This window comes from Pteropus medius, unplaced genomic scaffold (genome assembly GCF_902729225.1).
Source record: "Pteropus medius unplaced genomic scaffold, Ma_sr-lr_union100, whole genome shotgun sequence".
NCBI classification, from domain to species: Eukaryota; Metazoa; Chordata; class Mammalia; order Chiroptera; family Pteropodidae; genus Pteropus; species Pteropus medius.
Genome location: NW_024340849.1, coordinates 416,589 through 443,880, shown reverse-complemented (window position 1 = coordinate 443,880; position 27,292 = coordinate 416,589). Strand labels below are relative to the sequence as shown.

Genomic DNA, 27,292 nt, shown 5'->3' with positions numbered 1-27,292 from the left:
GCTCTGGGAGGACGAGCTTGAGCCCGCACAGCACGAGAGCTCCAGGGCAGAGGCCGGCGTGCGGCACCGCTGGGCCAGGCCCCACGGCTGATGCGGGGCCAGTGCTCGAGCCTGTGCCTGGCCCGGAGTGGCCCCCGCCCGCTGGGCCCCGCGGCCGAGAGGCCTCGTGGATTTTCCGCCCTCGTGGGATACCCGCCACAGAGGCCGCAGATGGCGTCCGGAGCGCCGGGAGCCTAACGAAAGCACATGCGCCCCGTCGCCAGAATGCGAAGCAGACAGGCCCGCCAGGCCCGGATCGGCTCAGCCCCGCCCCTTCCAGAGGCTTCTGCACGGGGACTCGGGAGTCACAGGGCAGCACGGGGCTGCGTGCCCATGTCAGCACCCGCTCATGACGTCCCAGACTCGCCGGGCACTGTCCCGTCTCCACGGCCAGCACATGAGAAGGACTTCGCGTCCTGACTCCCAGCTCTGGGGCGGGCGGTGTCCCGCGATGGTGGCTGAGGGCAGAGGGCGCGCTGGGGCACCTGCCCGAGCGTGGGTGCGCCCGTGGGCCCCATTTCGCTCTGATTCTGCGGCCATCTCCACGAGGAGAGCGAGGAACCCAAGGCGTTTCTGCACAGGGTGAAGGAATGTGGCTTTTGTGGCGTTGCACTCAGATGCTCACGTGTAGCCATCGAGATCTGAAATCTTGGCCGGTTCTGTATAATGGTCCAAACGCCAAGAGAGGGGCCGCCACGAGCCTGACCAGCCCGCATGCCTGCGGGCCGCGGCCATGCGTGGGTCTCGGTCCAGGGCCTGGGTGCCTCACCCGCCTCCAGTATGGGGGTCTCCAAAGGGCCAGGAGGACGCGCCCAGGGACACAGGCGTCAGTGGCCACAGACGAAGCAGAGGGGCTTTCTGAGGACAGTGTGTGGCACGCACCCCTTGCTCGCATGGCGCCTGGTGCATGTGCCTGCAGCCAACTGCGGGCCACCGCCCGAAACCAGAGAGCCTTTGCCGGGCGATTAAAATTTAATCAGGACACGGCAGTTGTCCCCATTAGAGCCAGACCTTCCACGCAGTCGGTGGGACTTGGTGGCCCGTGTCTTCCGGTTCCTCAGCACAAACGTCCTGAGTTCGTGACGGGGTTGCTGTTTTGTCCCTGTGCCCAAGGTGCCTGTGGGAGCTGGGCCGGCACACGGCGTGGAGCTGGTTTTCAGCAAAGGCAGCAACTTGCGTGACGTTCCCGTCCCATACACACTGGCCCGTGCTCCGAGTGCCACCGGCACGTGGGGTGTGGAACAGACCCGCGTCTGCAGCGAGGACACTGCACACAGACGAGGAAGGACCGATGCCCACGTGGCTATGCTTGGCTCTGTGCCACGAGCACATGGGTGTCAGCGTGTCCCTAAACCCGAGGCCACCTGCAGACCTGGCTGGCCACAGGCGCTGACCGCGAGCTGTGTGAGGAGCAGGCTCATTTGTAGAGGGGCATCTTGCTGGGAACACGGGGCAGGGGCGGGTGGGGGAGGGCAGTGGCCTGCACGGTTCTCAGGTGTGCTGGCCACTGGCCCCTCGCCCTCCGGCCTGTCGTGTGGAGGCCCCTTGGGTGGACAGTCGGTTCTTTGCCTGGTGTGCAGGCTGCTTGTGGATCTAAGTGGCAGCTTCTGGGACCCGAGAACTCGCCCCAGCACTGTGACACGTGGCGCGGTCACACCTCGGACGGTGCTGAACCACGGAAAGTGCCCCATTCCCTCCTGAGAGTCGCTGTCCGCAGGCGCGAGCAGCCGCAGTGGGCCCGGAGCTCCGCAAGGCTGTCGGGTGGGCGTGTGGCCAGGAAGCCCGCGGGCCCCTCCCCAGGGTCCTGGACAGGGCTGGCCGGCTGCTTGCCATGGGACACAGTGCGCCTGGGCAGTCTGATTTTGCAGATGGGGAAGCTGCGGCACGCAGAAGGTTCTAGACACAGAAGAAAGAATAGGAAGCCGTAGGTCCCCTGCTCTGGACATGTGTGGCTGGTCTCTGGAGAAGTTCCAGCTCCGAGGCGGGCGGGTCGCGGCCCCTGACTCCAGCGATGGCCTCGCGGGACCTCCGCTCAGTCACCAAGGTGCGGGAAACGCCACCGGCCCCACAGAGCACCTCCCTGCGGGGTCACCTGGCTGCGCCCCTGTCCCCGGCGCTCCCCGGGTTTTTCTCACATTGGTGGGAATTCTGGGCTTGTGGTTTCGTGTTTTGGCGAAGTGTAGCATGTCCGCCCGTCCCTTGGGGGCAGGCGCCGATGTCCCTCTCGGAGGTCGCTGATGGCAGGGCCTAAAGGAGGTTTTCCGTTTTAAATGGAGAGGTGGGTTTGAGGGTCTGGCCGGTGCCCACAGTGCCTCTGGTTAGTCCAGTGGGGTCACTGCCTGCCCGAGGGCCTGAGAGGAGAGGGGGCCGTCCGCGAGCCCGGGGCGCATTGCCAGTCGCTCATTCTCTCCCACGTGAGCTGGGTGTGAACCTGCTGGAAACGGTCTCCAGGCCTCCCGTGGTTAGCAGTACAGCTGCGCTTCTGGGGTCCCCTGAGTGGCAGAAAGGCAGAGGGGCGTCGCTGTGAACGGCGATGTTGGGCTCCACCCTCGGAGACCGCCAAGGTCTGCGTCTGGCCTGCACGGGGCAGCCGTGAGAACGGACGCCCTCCCCCTCATCCCCCTGTGTCACTGCTGGGAACGAGGTGCCAAGTGCGGGGCCCTCCACGCTTCAGAAAGGCCGGACTCTTCCTGGGCTGGACTCGGACACATGGTGGTCAGTGGTGGCCAGACGGACAGAAAGCCCGTCCCCGAGTGGCTGGAGGGAGCGGCTGACCGCGAGCCCGACAGCGTGGACCTTGGCCGAGGAAACCCGATTTCTCCTGTGCTTTGGGTCAGCGTGTGGGTGGCCTCGGTGCTGGAAGGAAGCTTGAGAAAAACTCTTCACAGCTTTCCTATGTGAAGGACACACAGAGCTCGGTAAACAATGAGGCTTTCTCGTGGGAAATGGGCGGTCTGCAGCAGCCCGGGGCAGGTGATTCAGACCGGGAGTGCGGGGGCATCTTTTTCCGCCCGGGGAGGCCTCATCCACACACAGCGCAGAGCGAAGAGGTGACTCGCTTCACTTGTGCTGTGACACGCGGCGTCCCCCAGCGAGGGCAGCAGGGCTGGCGAACTCCCTGGCAAACAGCAAAGCTGGAGCCATGCTGCTGTGTGACCACAGACCATCCGAGCCCCCGGTGGCCCACGGAGGCCACGGCCATGGTGCCCATCCTCCACCCGGTGCCACCTGTGCCCCGGCGGGTGGCGGTGACAGTCACGTGAAGGAAACAGCGAGGCTTAGCGCGGACTGGTGTGGGGTGCGGGGCTGTGTGTGGCAGCAGCTTGCCAGCCTCGTCTGGGAGGTGGTGATCTGGTAGCAGGTGATGGTCTGGATTCCCGTGTATCAGGCACAATGACAAGCTTCTAAAACCTTTTTGTTTTGAGAATTCGGAAAGTTGCAGAGACATCCATGTCCCCTTCAGCCCCAGTCCCCACTGGTGACACATTCTGCAGTCACTGCAGCCGACAGGTGGCCCAGCTGTGGAGCTGGAGGGGCGGAACCCGGTGCCGGGCTGGCCACCCCCCCAGCCCCTCCTCAGCCCCCGACGGACCCTCCCGCGGCTCAGCGCCCATTGGCACCCTCACTTCGCAAGCGAGAACTTTGCAAGGATTCGGGAACGACGTGTGGACCGCTGGAAGTCGCCAGGTTCTGCGGGCTCGGCCTTGGGCCACAGACTCCCGTCCGCCCGCAGGACCGTTCGGGGGCGCGACTGTGTGTGCGTGGTCCCTGTGCCGTGTTTCAGAAGCTGCCCATTGTGTGATGGGCACAGACCACGTCCCACTGTTTATGACCGAACTCGCTGGGTCTCGCCTCATGCCTGGGGGTCATGAGCGCCGTTCGCCTGGCTGACGGTATTCAGTAAGGACAGTGACCGTCACTCTGGAGCCGCCTTCGCAGGCCCTGAAGGAGCAGGCTCTCTGACGGGATGGGGCCAGAGGCTACACTAATTCCAGTAAAACGCATGTGAGAACCCAGCCACACAGTGGTCTGGAGGTTTGCACGAGCCCACACTCCTCGTTAACGTGCGATGCTCTTGGCACGTCGTCGTGGTTACAGGACAGTGCAGCTTAGATGCCCCCCGGAGTGGGTGTGGTCAGGGTTACAGCACAGCTGGCCTGGTGCTGGCCTATGGCGCAGCATGAGTGTCACCTGTCACCAGACAGCCCCGTGAGCACCTGGGGCGTCTGGAGGTGTGTCCTGAGCATCAGATGTTCACGCTCTTTGATGAGACTGTGACCTGTGCCAAGGGAACAAGCGGAAAGGCAGCCAGGACCGCCAGCCTGGACTTGCGCGTCTTCGGTATTGATAAGAGCAGTGAGCTGGGGACACGCGGAAGCCAGTGGGGAGAGTGCTGACCAGTTCTCATGGGACAGTGTGAGGCTGTGATGAAACCGTCCCTGACCAACACACTGAGGCACTGAAAACGTGATCGTTAAACTGTGAAAAAGCCAGAGTATCATGTTACATATTTTATTTCGTTAAGAGATACACCTTTCAGTCTACGGCCACGCCACCCTGAACACGCCCGATCCCGTCTGATCTCGGAAGCTAAGCAGGGTCAGGCCTGGTTAGTACTTGGATGGGAGACCACCTAGGAAGACCAGGTGCTGTAGGCGTAGAACAAACAAACAAAAAAGATATACACCTTTTTATATAAAAACGCTTTCAGACGCACACCGAATCCCAGACGTCATTCCTCTGGGCGATTTGAGACGCACACCCTGTGGGTAAGTAGACAACAGCGTAGCTTCTGTTTGTGCAGATCCGGGGGGCCTTAGATGCGAACTCAGCCACCTGTTTTCCTAGTTGCATTGAGTGCGACTTTTTAAAAAGTGAGTTGAGCGGAAGGTGAGTTTGAGGCGTGGGATCGTCTATTGTATTCTGCCGGTGGAGCGGGTGATGCGGCTGAGGCAGGGACCCTGCAGGTGGGTGGGGACCAGGGCAGGAAGAGGGCAGCTGTGTCTGGCCACTCTCCTCCAGGCCTAGGCCCTTTCTCTGAATCAGACAAATTTGCACTTGCCGTGGACCTTGGAAATTCGTGCTGAAAATTTCCAGCCCCAGACCATAATTTTAATTGTTTATGTTATAATATTTATTTTGTGAGCCATTCTGACTTTCAGCTATGCACCGTGTGTCGCTGACTCCACCAAGGATTCACGAGCAGATTGTCCCACGATTTACCCTGTGACATTTGGGTGCAGGGCGCCCTTCTGTCCTGAGCTGAGGGGCAGGGTTTTCCTCCGCTCCATCTCTCCCCTCTCTCTCCTCTCTCTCTCTCTCCTCTCTCTCTCTCTCTCCTCTCTCTCTCTCTTCCTCCCTCCCTCCCTCCTCCACTCACTCTCTCTCCTCTCTCCTCTCTCTCTCTCTTCCTCCTCCCTCCCTCACTCCTCCTCTCCTCTCTCTCTCTCTCTCTCTCTCTCTCTCTGTCTTTCTTTCTTTTTTTTTTTTGCTTCTTTTTCCTGGGAGTCTGAGGGACCTAACTTTTTATTTGCTTCTTTTTCTGTTTGTAGTGAAAGATGTCTTATTAGTCAGTTTGCGTGTAACGAAGGGTAGCACAGTGGGTGCTGTCGACAGAGGCCCGGCCACTGGCAGCAGGGTCTCGGGATCTTGGGGTCTTGGCGGCACTTGCTGGTGCCATCTGTCTGGGGGCCGGGGCGGGCTCCATGAAGTGGTGGTCACGTGTCGGCCCGGCGGCCCCGTCCCCCGCCCCGGCCCCTGTGGGCGGCCCAGCGGGCAGCGGCCGCTCCTTCCTCCTGGCAGAGTTGCCGGAAACAGAGCAGTGACGCTGCTAACCTCAGGCAGGAAATGCCTCTGCCGGCCTCAGCCCGTGAGGCTGCCACACGCATCATGGCGCTTCTCTGGTCAGGAGCTCTCGCCCGGCTGCTGTGTCATGTCGCTCAGAGGTGGCACTGCATCTGACGGTGGCTGGCACACATGCCCAGCCCCGCGACTTCGCATTTTCTCATTCTCAGGCTCGGGCGTGTTTGTTCCACATTTATTGCTCAAGTTATAGGGTTGAACTTCTCTAGTGGTGACAGAGGTTGTGCTGGGTGAGAAGCATGGTGGCCACTGGCGTCATGTGGACTCTGAGGGGCGTCCTCCTCCATCACGCTCATGTCTGCTGGGTCGTAGGTTGGTGGCAAAGAGCAGTGGTCGCCAATCTTTTTGGCCCCAGGGACTGGTGGTCCCATGAGAATCTAGTGCCTGCTGATCTGAGGCGGAGCTGAGGCAGTGATACTGGTGCTGGGGAGCGGCTGAAACACAGATGAAGCTTCACTCATTAGCCCACCACTCCCCTCCTGCTCGGTGGCCCATTCCTGACAGGCCAGGGACCGGGACCGGCCTGCAGCCTGGGGGTTGGGGACCCCCAGCATGGAGGGCTTTAAGCGAAGCCACCAGGCAGAGGCACGGAGGGAGGGAGGGAGGCCCCGGGCTTGAGGTGGCCCTACATAGGACCGCTTTCAGAGCAGAGGGCTGAGGGCTGTGGGAGACTGTCCCCCATGAGCCCCCCACGTGGGAGCCGTCCCTGTGCTGAGAGGCTGTCCTTGGCCCCACTCCCACGGCCGGGCCCTCCAGCCACTGGCTGCTGGCCCGTATCTGTGGGGGTCCCATTATGATCTGGAGGTTCTGACTGGGGCACAGCCTCCTCGCGCTTACACGTCTCGGGTTTGCCGAGGGGAAGTGCGTGCAGCTGCTGGCTCACCAGGGGTCGGCACGGGCAGTATGGCTCTTTTCTGTCGGGACCCCACAGCACGTCCTGCGGGGGTAGGAGGGGCCCTTGGGGTCGTGCAGACCTGGCTTCGGGCACCTGGCCCACCTTGCAAAGCCCAGTCCCTCACCTACAGAATGGGCTGTTGTGTCTACATGCAGTGCCCTGGGTTCTGGGGACACGCGCCACGCTCTCGCCCTTACCCCCCGCCAGTGCCAAAACTTAGTGTCACCTCTGGGTGACATTAAGTAACAAACAAGCTCGCAGAGAACCCTCCTGGCTGCACAGCTGTTCCCTCGGTCCCCACTGGGCAGGCTGTCCCGTTGGTCTGCACGAGTCATGGGGTTTGGGGGCCACCAGCCCCAGAGGGTGGTGTGGGGGAGGGAGAATCAGGCTTGCGAGGTCTCAGACCTGGCACGACCCTCCGTGATTCCAGAAAGATCTTTGATTAGTGCTGCACCCTGCCTCAATCTTATGGAGGTTACGTAATTGATGGGGGCCTGCCGTGTAAGGCGCGTGTGGAAAGTGTCTCCCTCGGCCACATCGCGGAGATGGCCAGGCCCTAGCCGCACGCGGTCACATAGACGCCGGCTCTGGAGACTTCCGAGTCGCTCCCGGCAAGACCGGCCCTCGCAGTGGGGGCGCAGGCGTTGGGTGGCCTGCGCTCACGTCTAACGCTCTGCCTCCTTCCAGCCCGACCCTGCCTGCTCTGGACTGGCAGCTACCGTCGCACTCGGGACCCTATGAGCTGAGGATCGAGGTGCAGCCGAAGTCGCACCACCGAGCCCACTACGAGACGGAGGGCAGCCGGGGGGCCGTGAAGGCGTCAGCCGGAGGACACCCCAGCGTGCAGGTAGCGCATCGGCCGGGCAGCTTGGTGGGGACGCCCGACGGTGCCGCCCGGCCGCCCCCTTCCGAGCGTGTCCCGCATCACGGCTGGTCTGGCGGCGGCTCCGCACACTCAGGCACGCCCCCGCCTCTGCCCTCGGTGTGTTCGGTGGCCAGAGGGGACATCGTAGGCCCCTGTTACCACAGCTTATCTGTCAGCTACAGTCACCGAACCTCGGCTGTGTGGAAATGGGAACCCCTCTACAGCGAAGCTGCGCTTCGGGGACGCAAAACCTGGCCCGGGGCCGGACGGGTAGCCTGTCCGCCGGGGGGGACGGAGTGGGCGGCGTTGCTGACAGGTGGCGTGGCTTGTGGTGCGTCACTGAGTGACTTCAGCCGCCAGCCCTGCTGCTCTTCATCTGGATGGACACTGTCTACCTGTGCCAGCGGCTCTGACACGGAAAAGTAGCAGGGAGGGAAACTGAGGTCGAGGAGAGTGGCTTGGCCAGGAGAGCCGGGGGCAGTGAGGACCCGCCCCCCTTCCCGCGAGGGGCTGGCGGGCAGGGGGCTGGGGCGCCCTGCGCGCTATTTGGTTCTTGAGGTTCGTTGGTATGGGAAACGTAAACGGAAATGAGTGTAACCTGGAGACAGAAGTGCTTACTTTGAGGAGCTTCCTTGTAACAAATTCGCGGGAAGAGCTTTATCCGAACCGAGGAGAGAAACCCGTGTCTGCTGAGAGGGGGCTGAACTCTGCTCCCAGTGGCCTGGCCATAGGTTTCAGCCCGGCCGTGGCGCCCACGTCCACCCTGCGCGTGTACCCCACACATGGGATGTACCAGTGGGGGACACAGGTCTCCTCGTGACCACGCCCCCACACAGGGAGAGACAGGCAGTGTGCACAGGAGTGTCCAGTGTGGTGGTCAGGGCCAGGTGAAGATTGAAGTCCAGGGGTCTGGGGCTACGGGTATTTCTGGGAGTGGCCTGGTGCCGTCCCGCAGGCTGCAGGCCCTTTGTGACCCTCGGTCATGGGCAGAGCCCAGCAAAACAGGGGCGCACGGCCTCCCTGCCCTGTCCAGCCGAGCCCTGCCCTGCCCTGCCCTGCTCAGAAATGTCCGGTCCTGCCAGCATATGGGTCAGGTGGGGGGCGGGGGAGTGTGTGCCTGGCCCGCGGCAGAGCCCTGGGACTCTCCCTCGGGACTGGCCCTGTTCCCGGACCCCTGCCCTGTCCCCAGACCTCTGTCCTGTTCCCGGACCCCTGCCCTGAACCATTGCCTCCTGGGCTGCATTCTGAAGTCGCCGAGGCCGAGATCGGCTGCTCAGCCTCTTGCATGTGGCCTAACAGTGGGTCAGCACAGCTGACCGAGATTCCTCGGCCACCACCATAGGTCTGCCACAGCGCGTCCCGTCCCCGCGGACCAGCCTTTGATCTGGACGTCTTCAGTGGTTGACTTGATCCATTCCGCCTCCCTCTGTAAAACCGAGGTTGTCAGACTGTGGCTCCCGCCCGGCCTCACAGGGCCGCACGACACACGAGGCTGTGCCAGGCGGAGCTGGGGCCTGGTGGCCCAGTGGTCCATCCCCGTGGAGGGCCCACCCGAGGCGTCAGGCCCAGGGCAGCCCGTGCGGGCTCACGCGGGGGAGGCCGACAGGCACACACCACGCAGGGAGCCGCCTGGGGATGGCCCCGCCTCACAGCGCTCTGGGGACACCACTTACCCGGAGTCACCGCGGTCATGGCTAGCAGGAAGGGAGCTGTGGGCACCACAGCAGGGACACAGTGTCGCCACCCTTCTCCAGCTGCACTGTGAACTCCCAGACGGGCTGTTTGGCGGGCGTCAGAGGTCCCTTTGGTCACATGTTAGCTAATAAGCCGTACGTGCCCTGGACCCTGACGTGACAGCCACGATGGGGGTGAGTTTGGCCCCGCCCAGAGCTGCAGGCCGTGCAGTGTTGACAAAGGGTGCTTCTCCCCAATCTGCACCCCCCACAGACTGGGTGCCCCACCCTGCCATCCAGGGAACGATGCAAGCGGAAAAGGTGCCCAGCAGGGCATCGTAGTTTTATTAATTTTATTCCATCTAGGTAAATAAAAAGCTTGCGAGGGACGGAGGGCACGGAGGCAAATGGCCGTCCGCCCAGGCGAGAGCCAGCACGACAGGGAAGGTGCTGGGAGGGCGGCCCTCGGCCGGGCTCGGGGACGGCGGGTTTTGTGGCTGTGCGCTTGGTGCTAATTACTACCTGCTTGGCGAGCTGCTCGGCGCGGCACTGCGGCCGCTGGCATTTTAGCCGCCGCCTTCCCGGGCGGGGGCAGGTCAGGCGGCGCCTGCGTTCAGCCGGTCACCACAGGCGCTGCGGTCCCTCCCTGCTGAGGTCTGCACGGAACGAGAGCGCGAGGCGTGCGGCGGAAGGGACGGCACAGCGGAGGGGCCGGGAGGAGAAATGAAAATGAGGCAGCAGAGAAACGGTGGCCGCGCCCCCTCGCGATCCTGTCACCTGTCACCGGGGGCGCTGGCCCCGAGGGGGCGGGGTGTGGGCGCACGTGTGTCACCGTTCGTCCTTGGAATGCGACGTGCTGCTCACGGTGGCCGGCCGTCTGCACGTGTGGCCGAGGACCGTCCAGGCGGGGCCGAGCGAGAGGAGGGTGGTCAGCCCTGGGGTTTGGCGAGGTGGCCCCCAACTCAGCCGGGGCCCCCAGTGAGGTGCTGGCTCCTGCACACGGGGTGACAGGGCCGCACAGCGCTGCTGTCTGTTCCTGCCGGCCGATCTCTCGGGCACTCGGTGGTGTTCGCCACCCGTGTAGACCACACACAGAGAACCGAGGCCTTTTGGAGAAATCAGCACTTGAAACTGAATTTTAAATATCTTACAAACGTGACCTCCGAAATGATTCCAAGTCAAATGACAGCAAAATGGGAAAGGCCGGCGAAGGGCTTGAGCAGAACACGCGCCCCCTCCCCGCCCCCTCACAGCTGAAACCGAAAACTACCGGTGCTCGCAGCAGAAAATGTCAGGCCGACTCCGTCAGGAGTGCTCGTTTGTGAGAAATTAGTCACCTAGAGTTCTCTGATCCAGCAGTGGCAAAGTGAGTTTATGTCCATGCGAGTGCGAGGCCAGCAGTTAAAAAGAGGGGATTTGGGGGGTTTGTTTTCTCTTTTGGTCGGAGGACCACATATTGGATAAAAATAGAATTTGCACATAATTATAAAACAAACGAAAATGGAAAACTCGCCCGGTTGCCGTGAGAGCCGGCAACCACGAGCCTTGCCGGAGCTGGGTTATTTTAGCGCATCCTGTGGCTCCGGCAGCCAGTGCCCTCTCCTCCCTCTTCAGAAACGGCTGTGGCCACTGTGCGGGCGGCGGGACACAGCTGGCCCGTGTGGCTGGCCAGAGTCGCCCCTCCCATGGAGTGCTCAGGAGTCACTCATGTGGCCTGGACCGAGGGGCGCTGGCCAGGGGAAGCGTGCATCTCCGCGTGCCCGCAGCTCGGCCCTCCACATCCAGAGTCTGCGTGAAGCCAGTGCCTGCATAGGGGAAGTGCTGAGATGTCCAGTCGTGGGGGCTGTGAGGACGGGGTGGGACTGGGGTGTCGGGGTGGGACTGGCAGTGGGACGGGGTGTCCTGGGGGTGTGAGGGGGGGAGCCAGGTGGTGTGGGGACGGGGGTGGATGGGTAATGGAGACAAATAATCATGGTTGGGGGGGTGTGGGGTGGGGCGGGTGCCCGGGTGGGGGTGGGGAGGGTGTGGACAAGATACAGCAGGTCGCGTGACGGAGCTGCGGATGGCACCTCTGTGCTCTCAGTAGGGCTGGCAGGACAGATGGGACAGGACTGAGCAGCCGGCATTTACATCCTGGCTCTCCCCACTGAGCTTCCAGCTCACCCGACCCCGCTCCTGGGCATCCTAGGACAGGGTCTCAGCTCAGGCAGCCTCACCACCCCGAGGCTCTGTTCGCGACCCAGCGACAGGCCAGCACCCCGGTGGGGTGGGGCCGGGCATTCTGGGGGCCAAGAGGTGGCTCACTGCCGCCCAGTGTGGGGCAGCAGGCTGGCGCTGAGGTCCTGGCAGTGGCTGGGGGAGGGGCCGTCGGGCCACCTTCTCTGGAACCAGAGAGTGGAGGGGTCATCAGCCTGCATGGACACATGAGCAGCCTTGTCTCATCCGGCGTTTTTACCAATAAACCTGAGAATCACGTCCCCAAGGAGCACAAGTCCCGTGCCACCACCCTCTTCCATCGCAAACATGGAGGCCCCAGGAGGCTGGAGGCATCACCCGAGTCCCCATCCATCTTGGTTTTCGTCTGTCTTCCTGGGGCCCATCTGCCCCCGGCCTCTGTGCAAGACTGAGTTCATTCTTCCTCTTTGTCTGCGTGTGTCCCCATCACTAGTGGTGCCTACAGGAGCATCCAGAGAGTCCTTTTGCGGTGTCCTGTGTCCCTACCCCTGTGAGGCTGTGAGGTGCCACCTGGGGACGTTGCTGGTCTCTGGTCCTGAGGTCAAAGGATTAGGCTCTGTTTACCAGGTCACCAAAATAACTTTCTCGATAGCATCGAGCCCGTCACACAGCAGGCCGGGTCTGTGTGAATAATTAATAGGTCGCTGAAACATGAAGCAAAGCAAACGCTTAGTCAATTCCTAAACAGCATTTTAGGTCTATAATTTGTTTTCTGGTCAGTTATGACTGAGCAGAGTAACCTCATTTGGCTGATGAAGAAACTGAGTCTTCAGCTGGACTCAGGGACCACTCTGGCCCAGGCACTGGGGGCCAGGGAGGCCGGGCTGCCCCGGGGCGGGTCCCGGCCTCGGGCAGGAGGGCAGGGCAGCTTGTGCCCGGCGTGGTTCCAAAGGAGTCTGTTTGATCAGGACGCTTGGCGTTGAGCTTAACTCTGCCCCGCAGTCCACGCAGACATTTGAGAGCTGAACGTGCGGAGACAGCTCATCTTTACAGACGGTAACATCGCGGTTCGCAGTCGAGCTGTTACACTTCTGCGCTACGTGGGGCATGCAGGGGCCGGTCGCATGCTGTCTCGCAAGGAGCAGGCCCAGGGGATGTCTGGGTGTCACAGGCAGACGGGGACTCTGTCGTTTATCCAGTGTCCAGAGCATATTTTCTTTCACGCAAAGCATCATTTCACTTTCTCTTATTTATTCGTTATAGTCAGGCATCTACTTCTACACCCGAGACAGGACTTTTGACCTGGAAAGCCAGGTTTTCACAAAAGCCAGAGAAACAGACGTTGCTGGAACACATTGTTATTTGGTGGCCCAACCAGAAGCCGAGTGTCCAAGAATCTCAGACACAGCAGCTCCGCGGTGGGGATTAAAACACAGGCCTGGCCCCAAACCAGACCCCCCCTCCCCACGCTACCGACCTGCATGAGCCCCAGATGAAGTTTTCATGGGCGGCCTCGGCAGCTGGACACCTGCCCTCTGCGCTTGCGCAGCATCCAGGCGGATGGTCGACCACTTCCCTGGCCGCCAAGGCCGCGAGCCTGGGGATTTCGTGCTGGTGTAGATGCCATCACGCCCTCCGCACCTGCTGCCCGAGGGGCATGTGTTGCTGCCATCAGGCTCGCTGCTTTTCTGTGGGTCCCGCTGATGCAAGTGGAACCCCCAAAAGTGCAGTGGCCGCTTGCTCAGCACCTCCTGAAATGAGTCGTCAGCTTTTCTGAGGAGTGAGGAGTTGCCAACTATTGTCCTCTGTCCGGCACAGCCCGAGAGCCCTGTGGGGGAGCTGGACACTGCCCAGTACTGCTCAGGCATCTCAGGGCGGGCCACAGTGCCCGGGCGATTTTGCTGGCCGACTGTGACAGTGGTCATCACCGTCATAAGACAGGACAATGGGCCACTGGGTGGCGACCGTCATCTAAATGCCCCTGGTTTTCATTTGTCTTCTGTGTATTTTTGGAGACTGCTCTATTTGAGAGAGAAGGCTCTGGGTGGGAGGGACATCACCTCCGGGATTGCTGTCAGGGAACTGTCTCCGAGTGGCCTTGCCCAGGCCCACCTGTGGGCTGGGGCACCACGAACACTTGTGCACCTGCTCCGGGGCCGGGTGGGCCTGGTCTCCCATGGGGGCTGGCCACTGGCCCACCTCTCCTCCATGAGAACACTGGGCTCTTGTCTGTTTGCCCAGCACTTTGCTCTGCATCAGCATAGATGGCCAGCTTGGCCCTGCCGTGGGTTCGGCCGTGCCGAGGCGGGACACACAATCGCTCCTTGACGGGCCGTGTGGGCGGCCATCCCTCTAGCATCATGCAGTGCCAGGGAGGGTGACCAGATGGCAAGCCGATGTCCCCTTGTGTGGAGTCAAGCATCTGGCCGGCATGGCCCGCGTGCCCACGCAGGGAATCCTTGTGCGGTGTCCGGGCCCAATACCTTCTTCTGCTTTGTGCCAAGGCCCTGCCCTCGGCCACCCCGTGGGTCACTGATGGCAAACACCCAGGGCCAGCTTGGCCTCCACAAGGCTCACTGCTGTCCACCCCCTGTACACTCGGGCTGGGGCCCGCCAGTCCCTCAGCTCGCAGCTAGTTCAGTCAGGTTGACTGGTCTCACAGCCAGGCCTCCAAGGCTGTCTGAGGACCAAGTTCGGGAGTACGGTGATGACCCCTGACCCTGGTGGAGGGAGCAGGCAGAGGTGACGTGGACGTACTTTGCCTTCTGCTCCTGCCAGTGCCGGCCTAGGCCACGTGGCGTACGCCCTCCGCCCGCTGTGGTCGCTCGTTTCAAAGGCCCTCATATGAGCTGGGCGGGCGGTGGGTGGGATGACCTCTGTGACAGGGTGCCACCTCGGGCTGGGTTCCGGGGGCCTCTCCCCTGCAGCGGAGTCCCGCAAGCTTGTGGGAGCTCTCGACGCATCCCCAAGGCCTCTGGCGTGCCTGCTGGCCTGTGGGGAGTGAGGTGGCTCCAGCCGGGCTGGTGCTGGCGTAGGACAGACACCAGTGCACGCCTCGCCTGCCTCGTTGTGTGGCGGAGCCTCCCGGGACACCGCTCACGTGTGTCAGAGGTTTGCAGTTTGCTCCAGGGCCGGTCCCTCCCAGCTGCGTTTTCTGCTGTAGTTTGTTCGACCTTCCCTGGATATGTGAGAGTTTAAGACTTCACTCCATTTCTAGGTTATTTTTTCCTCAGCTTGTTTTTCATTAGAAACGCTAAGATTTCCGTGCAAACACTGACCCACAGCTGATGTGGCTTTCTTTTCTTTGGACGCTGCTGTGTCCAGCTGTGTGACCCTCCCACCCCCCGCCGTGCCCCGTGCTGTCCTCGAGTACTAGCTCCTTGGACTATGTCTTTGGGTCCGCCGTGCCCTGCTCTGAGTGGTCCGCCGAGGGTGGGAGAGCCCGTGCCCTTGGCCGCTCCTGGGAGAGGGGGCGTGGCCTCCTCTCAGGGGGTGTGGCCTGCACGGAGGGGCGTGGTCTCCCCGAGGGGTGTGGCCCTGGGAGGGGCGTGCCCTCTCCGGAGGGCGTGGCGTCCAGGAGGGCGTGGCCTCTCCGGAGGCGCGGGCGCGGGCTCTCTGTCCTCCCAGCGGTGCTCAGACGCGCCTCTGCCGCTGACAGGGCCCGGCCAGCGCTCCTTCCGGCCGGTGCTCTGCGTCCCTCGCTCGAACAGGGGCCCCTTGGGAAAGCTCGAGGCGAAGGCATGCGGGGAGGGCGAGGAAGCATGGCCCGCTCGGACCGAGCGCTCTCCCTGGCGCGGGGGTGCGGTCACTCATTCACAGACGTGCGCTGCTCGTGCCCGTGTCTCACCGGGTCCCTCGACTGGTGGCCGGTGACAGACTGGGGCACACTCACGCCCCACCGCACTTTTACCTGATTGTGTGAGCTTGTTGATCCGTCATCCTGGCTCTGTCACCCCGGTGTGCCCGGCCTCCCGCCGCACCTTGGACGGAGGGACCCCCGCCGCCCGCGGGGTGAGGTGAGCCCAGCGGCCAGGACGAGGTGGCCTGGGAGTGGGGGGGCCTCAGGAGCCGCTGTGCGGGCAGAGCGGGCGCGGGACGGGCTCCGGGGACGCCGCCGGCCATCCGTGTTTCCGTCACGAAGCGGGGAAGACGCCGTCAGCAGGGCCTGACGACAAGCAGAGCCCAGGACTCTGCCGCCTGAGGGCGCCGGGCCCGCCAGGGGCGCCAGGGGGCGGTGTGGGGCGGGGCGGTCCGATGGGACGGGGCCTCAGACGGGGCACACCCGCGAGTGCCACTGCAGGCGTGGGCGGGGCACACCGGCCAGTGGCAGCGGAGGCGTGGGCGGGGCGCTCCTTCTCACAGCCCTGTTGCTGGTAGGGTGAGTGGACTAGGTGCGGGTTTGGAGACTGGCCGGAAGGCGTTTGCGTCCGGGCGAGTCTGCACGCTTTGCTTTGCACCCCTGGTCTGTCCTTAGTCACATAACGTCGCCACAACCGGGATTCTCAGACTTAGAGTGACGCTTATGGTGCGAACTCACTGTTGTCATTGGGTCGTTGCACACACACGCATGCAGCATGCACACACGTGTACACACAACGCAGCCTCATGAGGAAGTCGGTGCCAAGTGTCTTTCATCTGGTGGCTTGAGCCTGAGCTGCCATGACCCACGGAGGCCACAGCCCCTGCACACTCGCCCTGTGGACACCACACTCGGGCCAGGTAAGGCTGTGCCCGTGCTGTCCCCAGCAGGTGCCCGGGAGGCTGGCTGGGAGGGGCCGGGCAGCGAGGCCGAGTGGAGAGGAAGGCGCAGGCGCCCATGGGCCCTCTCACTTGCGTTCGCAACCGGTTCCGGGGTTTTTCTGTGGCTTCTGCTCCATTTTGATGCTACTGTTTTATCTTTCATCTCTAGTTTTTCCGCTCTCCTTAACGAGGGGCAAATCCGTGTTTTGACGACTCCGTGTTGTCAGCTTGTGGTCTGATGGTCACATGTCATGCGTGGTATGACAGCTGACCAGCAGGCCTCTCCCCCACACAGACACTTGCCCCACGTGTGGTCATGGTCGCCTCTGCCACTCTCCCAAACTGGGTGACAGCGTCAAGCAGAGACTGTGCTGTTTTCCTTTTCGTCGTTTGGGGGAGAACATGGAGGAGGAGCCATCTCTGGCCCTCATTCACCTGGGACCTGTCCCCTGACCACCGCCGGCTGTGCAGCCTTCACCATGAGGGCCGGGCCTCCCAGCAGCTGCAGCGAGGATTAGGGGACTGGGCGTGTGAGGCGACAATGTCATTCAACACAAACAGCCTCTTAAATTAATCCAGTGCAGGGAACATTTGGGTAAAAAAAGGAAACCGCTTTGTGAACTGGAGTTTTCCTCCCTGCATAGTTAGTTCCTCCGGGCAGTGTGCAAAGGCGCAAATTTTACATCTGCGTGAAATGCACAATTTCCCTTTAAACCGACACTGTGAGGATTTCCTTCCTTAATTGTTGTGCAAAGCAGCTCAAAATGGCTAGTTGAAAGCAACAGCTAACTCCCCCCCCAATTATGCTGCTTTTTTTTGTTCTTAACCGCTGCCCCCCGCCCCCCCCCGCCGTGAGTGTGCGTGTGTGTGTGTAAATGTGCGTGTGTGCGTGTGTGTGTGCGCGCGCGCGCGTGGATGTCAGCACTGAATACACTCGGCTGGGCCGCTCCCCTCGCCCGCCATCTTGTCGTGTGAGCGCTGAGGTAAGCACAGGAGCTAAAAACGTTTTTAGGTGGGAAAGTCAGTAGCTCCTGTGCTTCGAAATGGAAACAATGCATTTGTTTAGCAAGGAGAGGTCATCGTTATGACAGGTAATTTTATAAATATTGTTTTGACAGACACTATAATGTGCCAGAGGCAGAAAACCATACAGTGGAACACGTGAAGTATTTAAATTACTTTTCTTAAAATGAACTTAATGTTTTAAATAATAGATGTTCACCTCCCAGGTTAAACCTTAAGTATTCCCGTTTTCACGGAAATGGCATGTTTTTAAAAAGATAAAGTTATACCCAGAATCCGTTGCATTCTACATACCATCAGTTAAGTGCCACAGCTAAGTCCCGGGGGAATTTTAAATTGTCATTTTCAAATCCTCTGTCCCTAGACGGAGCTGCCTCCTGACACTGTGGAACATGCCGTAGCCCCTAAAAAGGAGGTTTCGGTTAAAAACTCATTTATATGTGTTTGCATTAAATTTCACAACTGAAACACCGAGTGACAAACTTTGTCTCTTAATCAATCTCTGGCTTTATTTTCACATTTCGTGTTTTAAAAACGTAGGTTTGCGCCTAGTAGGGAGTTACTTTTCCTAGTAAGTTCGTTAATCGGCCAGAGACTGGCATCTTGCTCCCAGCACGGACCGGGCCTCAGTCTCTGTCCGGACTGGTCCTGTTTGTGTGGAGACGTCCAAGTGTTTGTGAGAGAGAAAGATGTTCTGTCCACACAGGACAGACACATCCCTCCTGCACAGGAGGCGTCTGCGGGAGGTGTTGGGTGCCGGGCTGGCTCCTGGCAGGTTCTCTGTCAAGACCTTGGCCTTTACATGCACCACAGACCAGGAGCATGGCAAGAGGATGGAGCAGGCAAGGGAGAGGTGCCCCACACCCATGCCAACCACCAGCCATCCCTCAGCCCTGCTGTCCCCAGGTCGCCATGCAGGCCTGAGACGAGCTCCCTCTGCGAGCAAAAGCCTCACACTCGCCCATAGTCCAAGGTACTGGGGACCAGAGCACCGGGACAAAAGCTCTGCTACTTTAATGTGGAAGATTCACCTGAAAGATGCTCATACTGCGTCACAGACAAAAAGAGTTAAACTAGGACACCCGACTGTCCCCACCAAAGCAGCTCCCGAGGGTGCAGAGGGCTATGAGTGTGTGTGCGTGAGTGTGCATGTGTGCATGCTGTGTGTGCAGGTGCATGAGTCTGCACGGGTGTATGTGTGTGAGTGCGTAGGTGTGCATGTGTGCATGCTGAGCATGCGGGGGTGTGTGGGTACATGAATGTGCACGGGTGTATGTGTGTGAGTGTGGCTGTGGACAGACCAGTGAACATCTATGCTGTAGGGCAGGTTCTCTGTAGCTTCTGCTTGTCCCCCCTCCTCTCTGTCCCCTGAGAGCCCTGTGTGGTGACAGGGCAGTGATCTGCTGACCTGGGGGCTCCTAGTTGTCTGCTGGCCACATGGCCTGGACAGGTGGTCCTGGCTTCGCTGTGCATTTGGAAGTGTGGATAACATTGTCACGTGACTATCACTAAGCTTCAAGAGGACAGTTTGGCTTCTCAGAATGTCACATGTCACAGTTACCTGCTGTCAAAGCTGCTAAAGTCAGTCGAGCAAGAAGACTGAGTCCAGGTGTCTGAGTCCAGGTGTGGGGAGGAGTGGAGCAGCACTCGCTGAGCCTCCGTGGTGGGCACTGCGAGCCCTTTGCCGGGTGGTCCCAGGACCCTCCCCGAGCTGCTCCCAGCGGTGTTTGCCCCTTGGAAGTGGTGTCCCCATGGGGATCCAGACTATCCTGTTAAAGGTAAAAACAGACCGCAGTAAGGAGGACCTGTCGCCGAGGGAGGCCCCGCGGCGTGACGCAGAGAAGGGTCCAGACAGGTCGGGGCGTGCCTGGGGCCCACTGCCCACCCCCCGGCTCCGGTTCTCAGCCCACGGGTGTCGGTCTGCGGTGCCAGGCAGCATGGCCTGGGACACAGGGGCAGGGGCAGGGCTGTGGCGTCCATGGCCAGTGTGCAGGCTTGTGTTGTGTGACACTGGTCACCGACGGCCACAGACCTAACTCCCAGGAGCTTTCTGCAGCAGGTCTGGGGCGCAAGCTGGTGGGCACCCAGGCGGCATTTAGCTGCCATCGGCCTTTGAAGTGGGCGGCCCAAGCCAGGCAGAAAGGGCCAGTTGTGTTCCCATGCCCGTTAGTGGGTCAGGACCGTACTGGATGAGGGGCCCAGGCCCTGTCCTGTTGGGTGCACAGAACCTACCTGGGGTGGGGGCGGTTCGGCAGACGGCGTGGTCTCAGTGTTGTGCCAGCTTTCTGACAGGGCCACCAGCTACACGCCAGCCACACAGTGCACACTCGCCCAGGTGGATGCAGAGGGTGGGGTTGAAGACAGGCAGCCACCGGCTGGGAGAGACTGCTCTGCCACCAGGGGTCAGGGCTCCCCCCTCTGCTGTCTCAGGGGGCTCGACCTGCAGAGCACGGCCACGAGTGTCATCACCGTCGTCGTCCTGGATGCTGGTCATGGTGGTGGGCCTGGCAGTGTAGCTAGTGTGCGTGCTTGTGCGAGTGTGTGTGTGCGCCTAAGCATGCATGCACACAGGTGCAAGTCATTACACATGTATATGCATATGTGTGTGGTGTGTGCTCCTGTGCACGTGTGCACACGTGTGCAAGTTGGTACATATGTATGTGCACACATGTGCAAGTGCGTGTGTGCGATCGTGGGCAGCAGGAGTGTGCGAAGCTGACCGGTCCCCCAGAGCTGCAGGCCGTCGTGGAACAGGCCTTTTGCAGGCAGCTCCTTTGATTGTGCTGCGGGGAAACAGAAGGGCCGGGAGGGGACTAACACTTAGCACCTGTCGCGACTGTGCCTTTTGAATTGGTCTCTGCTCATGAAACTGTAATTGATCGCGAGCGTTTGCACAGGGTGCTGAGTGGGTTTGTTCTCCCGCCAGCTCCACGGCTACGTGGAGAACGAGCCGCTGACGCTGCAGCTGTTCATCGGGACGGCGGACGACCGCCTGCTGAGGCCACACGCCTTCTACCAGGTGCACCGCATCACGGGGAAGACCGTGTCCACCACCAGCCACGAGGCCATCCTCTCCAACACCAAGGTCCTGGAAATCCCGCTTCTGCCGGAAAACAACATGCGTGCCATGTAAGCCACTGCCGGCCCCGCGGCCTCGGGGCGCCCGGGCTGGGGCTGCGGCCGCGCGTTCTCCCCATTCATAGTTGCCCCCACGTCCCCGCAGCGCAGCCGCCCAGGGGCCTCGGCTTAACGCGTAAATCACCCTCACAGGTGTCTACGGCAGTGGGGCAGGCATCTTCTTTCTGGGGCTTCAGCCACTGAGCACGTTGCCGTGCAAACGCGCAGTCCCATAGCTGGCAGGACCTCCCCAGGCCAGCGTCCAGCTCCCAAGCACGACACCGGGAGTGCCGAACACGACAGTGCGAGTTAGGGGAGCAGTTAAAACACACACATCAGACGATGGACGGGAACAGTGTGGCTGGGAGGTATTGTTCCTGAGCCTGGGACGGGGCAGATGTGACCAGCCCTGAAGTGCACCCTCGGCCCGACTCGCTGGTCTAGGGGTGAGCTCATTGATGAGCTGAATCTTCTCGCATGTGAGCAGGGCCGGTGTCCATGGCGTCACTGAGTCCTGCTGATAGAGGACTGTCACGTGCCCTGCACTCCACTCCTGAGCTGTGGGCACAGCAGAGAAAGAGAACAGGGTTGTCCAGAGGATTTACGTCCTGCTAGGGCCCTCGGGGAAGAGACACAGAGAATGACATGGTCCGCTGTTCAGAGCGCTCAGTGGCACTGGTGGTCAGTGCAGTGTCTCTGGGGAGGACTTAGCCTGCGGGGAGCTCAGTGTGCAGGCAGGGCCACCGTGGAGGTTGGTGGGGCAGACGTGTGCAGGTCCTGGGCAACAGGGCATTCGGGGTATAGGGTTGGGAGGAGCCAGGGTGCTGTGTCCTGGGGAGGGAGAGATAGGGGGCCACACTGCAGGATTCCGGGTGGGTATTGCAAGTTCGTGATTGTTGAACCTTCTAAGTTGAAAACAGAGAGAAAGCTTTGTCTCCATGTTGGCTTTTCATGGGTTTGGGGGAATTCGTGTGGCTCTGAGTTCTTTCCCTTAAGAGCTGTGGTCACAGCCCCCGAGGACCAGGAGTCAGGTGATTGAAGAGGACCCGGTGCCTTCACAGCAGAAGCTTTGGCTCTGGCACAAGAGCATCCCAGATGCACCAGCTGACCTGGGGTGGGGACGTCACGGCAGCGAGCCCAGGGGAAGGTCCTGGGCTCCAGCCAACAGCGTCCCCAGGGACTGTTCTGCTGGCGTCTAGCGCTGCATGAAACAATTAAGTTAAATGAAGTTAAGCAAAACCATACGACACTGGAGAAAATTTGGGATCTTAGCTGAGTGATGGGGCTGTGCCAGAACCCGAAATAAACGGGGTGTTTCAGGTGGCCCCATGCAGTGGGAACTCCAAGGGGGAGCAGCGGGCCCGGCTCTGTCCCTGCTGCCCGTGGGGGAGACCAGAGTGACGGTGACAGCGTGGGCCACAGGGAGCAGGGCGAAGCTGGCAGCAGTAGCGGGTAGGCCGTCTGCCCCTGCTGCAGCCCCGCCGCCCTTCACCGGCTGCCAGCGGGTTTGTACCGGGCCTCACGGCGGGGCTGCGGCGGGGCTGGGTGGCTCCCACTGTCACCGGGCTGAGCGGCCGCCGGGGCTGCAGAGCCCCTCCGCCCACAGCTGGTCACATGTGTGCTGTCTGCCTGCAGCATCGACTGCGCCGGGGTCCTCAAGCTGCGGAACTCCGACATCGAGCTGCGCAAGGGCGAGACCGACATCGGCCGGAAAAACACCCGCGTGCGGCTCGTCTTCCGCGTCCACATCCCGCAGCCTGACGGCCGCACGCTGTCGCTGCAGGTCGCCTCGAACCCCATCGAGTGCTGTGAGTGGCCCCCCGACCAGGGCCAGCCGCCCGCATGCGGGAGCGTTCCCTTCCCAGGGTCGCCCTTCCTTCCTGCTTGTCTGTGTGTGTCGCCTGCGGGCTGTGCTTCCCCGTCACATACGCGTCACTGTGCAGTCACGAGCACAGCGCCCCTTCCTCCGGGCACAGCGGCTTGCCCTGTGGGCCCTGAGCCCTAGCACCTCTGGGGAAAGTAAAAAGGAAAGTGAGTCTGTCCCCAAACACAGACATCCTCAGGGACCACGGATGGATGACGTCACAGTCAATCCCCTCCTGTCTCAGAAAGCTTGAGAAAGTGGCACGGCATTGCAGTCCGTGGGGTGGAACACGCCACGTGTGACCCCCTTGCCTGGCGCCCGCTCTCGCCGGCAGCCTTCCTGTGTGATCCAGATGCTCTGGCCTCAGGCCTGACCGCTCTGCTCCTGCAGGGGCTCGGTGGCTGCCGCCTGGGGTCCGCTTCCTCTTGTGATGACTTTGCTCATTTTTGTTAGCAAATTGAGCCACTGGGGAAGCTCAGTGTGGCTTGTCATTCCCTGGGTCCTCAGGGAGGGGTGAGATTGGGGTTCTCTGGGAGGAAGCACGGTGAGCCTGGCTGCGGCCCCTGGCCATATGGCAAGGCTCCACACCGTCCTCCTTCCTTGCCTCTGAAGGCATGGGCTGACTCAGGAAACACCTTTGGCCCTATCTTACGGGGAGGGCCTTGGTTTGGGTCCTTCGCTTCTGACTTCTGCCAGGGGCTACCCTGTCCACGCCTCTAGCCCCTTGCCTGCGATGGTGCTGGTCCTGCTTTGCTGTCCCCTCTGTCTCCCCGCTCTTGCTGGCCCCCCACGTTGTCTAGCAGATAACCTGCCACAGCCGGCGGGGCTGCAGACCGCTCGCTCACCTTTCTAGGTGTGGCTCCTCTGTGAGATTGGGAGTCCAACCCTCGCTGGGGGGGCCGCGTGAGAACCCTGGGCGTGTGGCCACCCCCACCATCTGCTTCTGGCAGAAACTGCCCGTCCTGCTTCTCAGGACAGCGTGGCCTCGCCCAGCATTGGGTGAAGTGTGTGGCTGTGCTTTGTTGTTTGCGGCGATGCTGGGTCGTGCACCTGGTCACCAGAGGAGCCCCTGAGAGGCGTGAGGGAGGAGAGGCGGCCCTGGTAGCTCACTCACCCCCGCTTTTGGCCCCTCGCAGCCCAGCGGTCGGCACAGGAGCTGCCCCTCGTGGAGAAGCAGAGCACAGCCAGCTGCCCTGTTGTCGGCGGGAAGAGGATGGTCCTGTCCGGCCACAACTTCCTGCAGGACTCCAAGGTCATTTTCGTGGAGAAGGCGCCAGGTACCTGCACCAGTGCGGTTTCTGCTGCTTGGGGTGCTGGTGGGGGTTGGTCCCTGGGGGCTCCGTGCCATGCCATGGGTCACTGTGTGGCGGGGCTGGCAGCAGCCGTGGGGGTGCGTCCAGCGGCGAGCACCTGAGTCTTGAGGACCGGCCCCTACATGCTGCCCGTCAGTGTTCAGGGGCTGCTATCTGGCCTGACTGAGTGGGTGCCACCAATGTAGATGAGCTCACTCCTTCCTCAGAAGCACAGACTGCCCGAGGCTGGTGTCCAGGTGCAGGGCGGCCATAGGAGCTGGGGGACCCACACATAGTCCAGGAACCTTTCCAGCCCCCTGTCATACTCTGGCCCCCCCAGCCGTGGTGGTGCTCTGCGACTGGTGGCCTCGTGGGCCCCCGCCATTCTGTGCGTGGGTGTGGACCTCATTCATGCCAGCGAGTGTAGACCTCATCCGTGTCAGCGAGTGTAGACCTCTGTGCCAGCAAGTGTGGACCTCATTGTGCCGGCGAGTATAGACCTCTGTGTCGGCGAGTGTAGACCTCATCTGTGTTGGTGAGGTGGTCGGGTTGATGGCCTGCCTGTTTTTTTGTTTCCCAACTGAAATTTTTTGAGAGCGCGGGGCGGGACTCACTGATCGCTGGAAGCCGCAGGGCGTTCAGCTTCCATAATGGGCCTTGATTTCGTGTGGTTTGCAGGAGGGTCAAGTGCTTCAGTCAGAATGGGCTTAAAAGTCTTTCCGTCGCACGTGGCCTGCCTGTGTAATCACACGCGTAATTGAGAGCGGGTCTGAAATTGCGGGGAGAGCCCAGCTCGGCAGCGCAGAGGGAGGATTCGCGTTGCCGGAACGCCCTGCGCGAGGGCCTTCATTTTGAAGTAATTTGCCCTTTTGAGTTTTGAACGTGTGCGCGTGCACGTTGGGGGAGGAATCAGACACGGGCTCTGCTTGCCATACGGCAAGACCGACCAGAGCCGGTCACCAAGGAGGGTCCCTGCACCTTTCCTCAGTGTCCCCCTGACAGTTACCCTCCCTGCCCCAGGACTGGGCCGGGCATCTCCTGGAGGCTCCCGGCCCGTCGTGGGCGCCACATGGAGACCAGCGCCCGCCCACAGTGCGGGGAGCTTGGTTAAGGAACGCCCAGCTGCTGTCCTTGCCCAAGGCCTCCCTGGCCCGCAGGCGGGCTGAGCGCCAAGCTGTCCCTCTGAGTCCCGGGGGGGCCGTCCTCACCCCGCCATCTCCTGCAGCAGCTCTGCATCTGGTGTGCAGAAGATGAGACACAGACAAGTAGGCGGTGACTAGACATGACATAAACACGTCCTGCACCGGTGACAGTGAGATGCAAACATGGCAGTTACACATCTGACGCCGCTGGAAGTTCCTCGTTTGTGCTCAAACAGGCGTTCGGGTGTTCACACGTGTGCGTGTGCATCGTGTTTCGGGGAGGCGTGCCGGCCACACCCTTTCTGCTCTGACGCGGGTTCTTGGCAGAGGCGTTTATGCCCCCTGGTGCATCGTGGCGTGTGCCACAGCAAACACGGCTTTCCTCAGGGGTTTCGGGAGAAGCAGTAGTCAGGTTAGGTAACCAGTGTGGCTGGCCTCGGGCCTCCAGGGAGGCCGCCGATCTGCTCTTGAGCTCTGTCACAAGTGCTGTACGGTGGCGCCGGGCTGCTGGCTGCGGGACTTGCTGGCCGGCTGTTGGAACCTCACGAGGGCCCCCAGCTACTGATGGAGTGTCTGCTGTGAGCAGTGCCCCGGGCTGCACCCTCTCCCTCAGGGCCCAGGCTGCCGGCTCGAGCAGGAACCTCTCAGCCGGTCTAGGCCTGCGGCTCGTGGACGCTCAGCTTCTCCAGGGCTTCAGGGAGCAGTTCCTCCTGCCGTGTAGGGCTGGCCGTGGCCCGTGATCCTCTGAGGGAGGGTGCGCCCCTCATGGTGACAGCAGGAATCCCTGACGGGGGACGGAGGTGGTGCTCAGCAAACGGGCAAGGCCCCGTGATGGCCCCTCTTGTGGTTGTCAGCTGGGCTCCCTGGGTCAGCGACGGGCCACCAGGGCCTTGAGAGACGTGTCACGAAGAGGGTGAACGGCACGTCACACAGCTACTGTCCAGGGGAGTCTTGGGGTTTTTCTCGGTCTTGCTGAGTTGTGCAAAAGGCCCAAGAGTTGGAGCAGCCTGTCCCTCGGGACTCAGACGGCACTTCCGAGGGCGGAAGTCTATGTGTGGCGACCAGAAGGGCCTGGTGCAGAACCCCGAAATCCAGGGACCACTGGCTCAGACCCTACAGATGTCCACTTGTGAGAAGCAGGACGCTGACTCGCCCTCTGTCTCTGCATTGAAGGCCGCTGCACCTGTCTTCACGTCTGTGAATTAAGGACAGATTTGCGCTCCCAGTGACCCAGAGGGCACTCTCGCATCCAACATTCGTGAAAACACCACGTAAGCGTGTGGACATGAGCAACTCATCTTCAGGACAGGCCTGGCTGGAAGGGGCGAGGGTTTCGCAGGTTTAGCTGCATCGAACGTTACTGAGCTCTCGGTGCCGAAGCTGAAAACAGCTGCTTTTCCCAAAGTCACCTGCTCCTCCGGTGCAGCTACTGCACACGGTGAAGGAAGCTCGTGCTGGCTTCTCTTGCTGCATTAAAAATGTCTCCGAAACAGCGGGATTCAGGCAACAATCACTTCATGTACTGGCAGTAGAGTGTGGGCTAGACTCAGCCTGTGGTCATTTGTGTGGCCTTCTGAGCTGGCAAGTCAGCTGGGGACCGGACGATGGCCTTCCCTCCGAGCTCAGTCTCATGGCCTGCCCCAAGCTCTTCTCGGTGTCCTGCGTGGGGCCAGGCCTTTTTTACGGCCTGGACCACAAACGGTGCAACCTGCCACCTGGAGTGCAGTCAGGTCCCAGCCCACCAGTTTTGGGGGGGGCACTGAGGTGTAAATGTGGAGGCACAGTTCATCGGGACCTCCAGTGACTGCCCAGCAAAAAACATGGCCAGACCCCATCCCAAAACATGACACAACCGGATCCTAAAGCCAACCAGACCCCCTACCCCAGACCCCACAAAGCTGGACCCCAGCCTCAACCCAACCCAGAACACAACTTTTGACAGATGACAGCGGGACCCCGACTTGCCTGTGCCCCCACCCCGGTGGCCCTCCACTCGCCTGCTCCGTGTGTCTTTGGGTCTGCACTGGCTCGTCCCTTGCTGTGAGCACGTCCCCAGGCCCTGGCCTGGCAGGCTCCTTGCCCACACTAGTTCTCAGCTTCAGAGGGAGCCCCGGCCAGCCTGTACCCTCGGCCCGTCTGTGCCACGTGGAGTTTATTTGTGTGACGGTACTCACCCATCTCAGAGATGGCGATGCGTCTCTGAGTCGCACTCCACATAGTCCTTGACTGAAAGAAGGGGGCAGCCGTTACAGTGGTGAAAACGTGGGAAACGTCGCATGCCCGGGAAGGGCTGGTCCAGTCTTCCGGGTTCCTGAAACAGAGGCCGGGCTCCGGCCCTCAGACGCGGCTTCCAAGCCCGGTCAGAGAGTGGCGTCCAGGCCCAACTGCACACGCAGGAGAGGAGCCGTGGTTTCTGCACGGCGCTGCCCCAGGCCCTGGACCTTCGGGGCGGCCACCTTGTCGGCCTCAGTCAGAGTCTCAGCGGGCTCTGCAGAACCCTTGAAATAAAGGGACAGAAGTGACCTGAGTCAGCGTGGGGCTCACCAGGCCCAGAGTGAATGGGACACTTTTGTAATTCCATCTTAAAGGTTAAGTGTGAACCTGT

The 27,292-nt window shown here is 61.3% G+C and overlaps 1 protein-coding gene and 1 non-coding gene across 5 annotated transcripts in view; both read left to right on the top strand.

Moving 5' to 3' along the window:
- Positions 1–27,292, top strand: part of NFATC1 (nuclear factor of activated T cells 1) — a 96,662-nt gene that overhangs the window by 17,447 nt on the left and 51,923 nt on the right. For all 4 annotated transcript variants that reach the window (XM_039839291.1, XM_039839311.1, XM_039839321.1 and 1 more), the window contains exons 3-6: positions 7,484–7,643; positions 20,199–20,401; positions 22,025–22,197; positions 23,390–23,530. In XM_039839291.1, coding sequence (XP_039695225.1) covers positions 7,484–7,643; positions 20,199–20,401; positions 22,025–22,197; positions 23,390–23,530 — 677 coding nt within the window. The remainder of the gene's footprint in view (positions 1–7,483; positions 7,644–20,198; positions 20,402–22,024; positions 22,198–23,389; positions 23,531–27,292) is intronic.
- Positions 4,579–4,697, top strand: LOC120589955 (5S ribosomal RNA). Its single transcript, XR_005649592.1, has one exon. It is a non-coding gene; the product is annotated as a 5S ribosomal RNA (ribosomal RNA).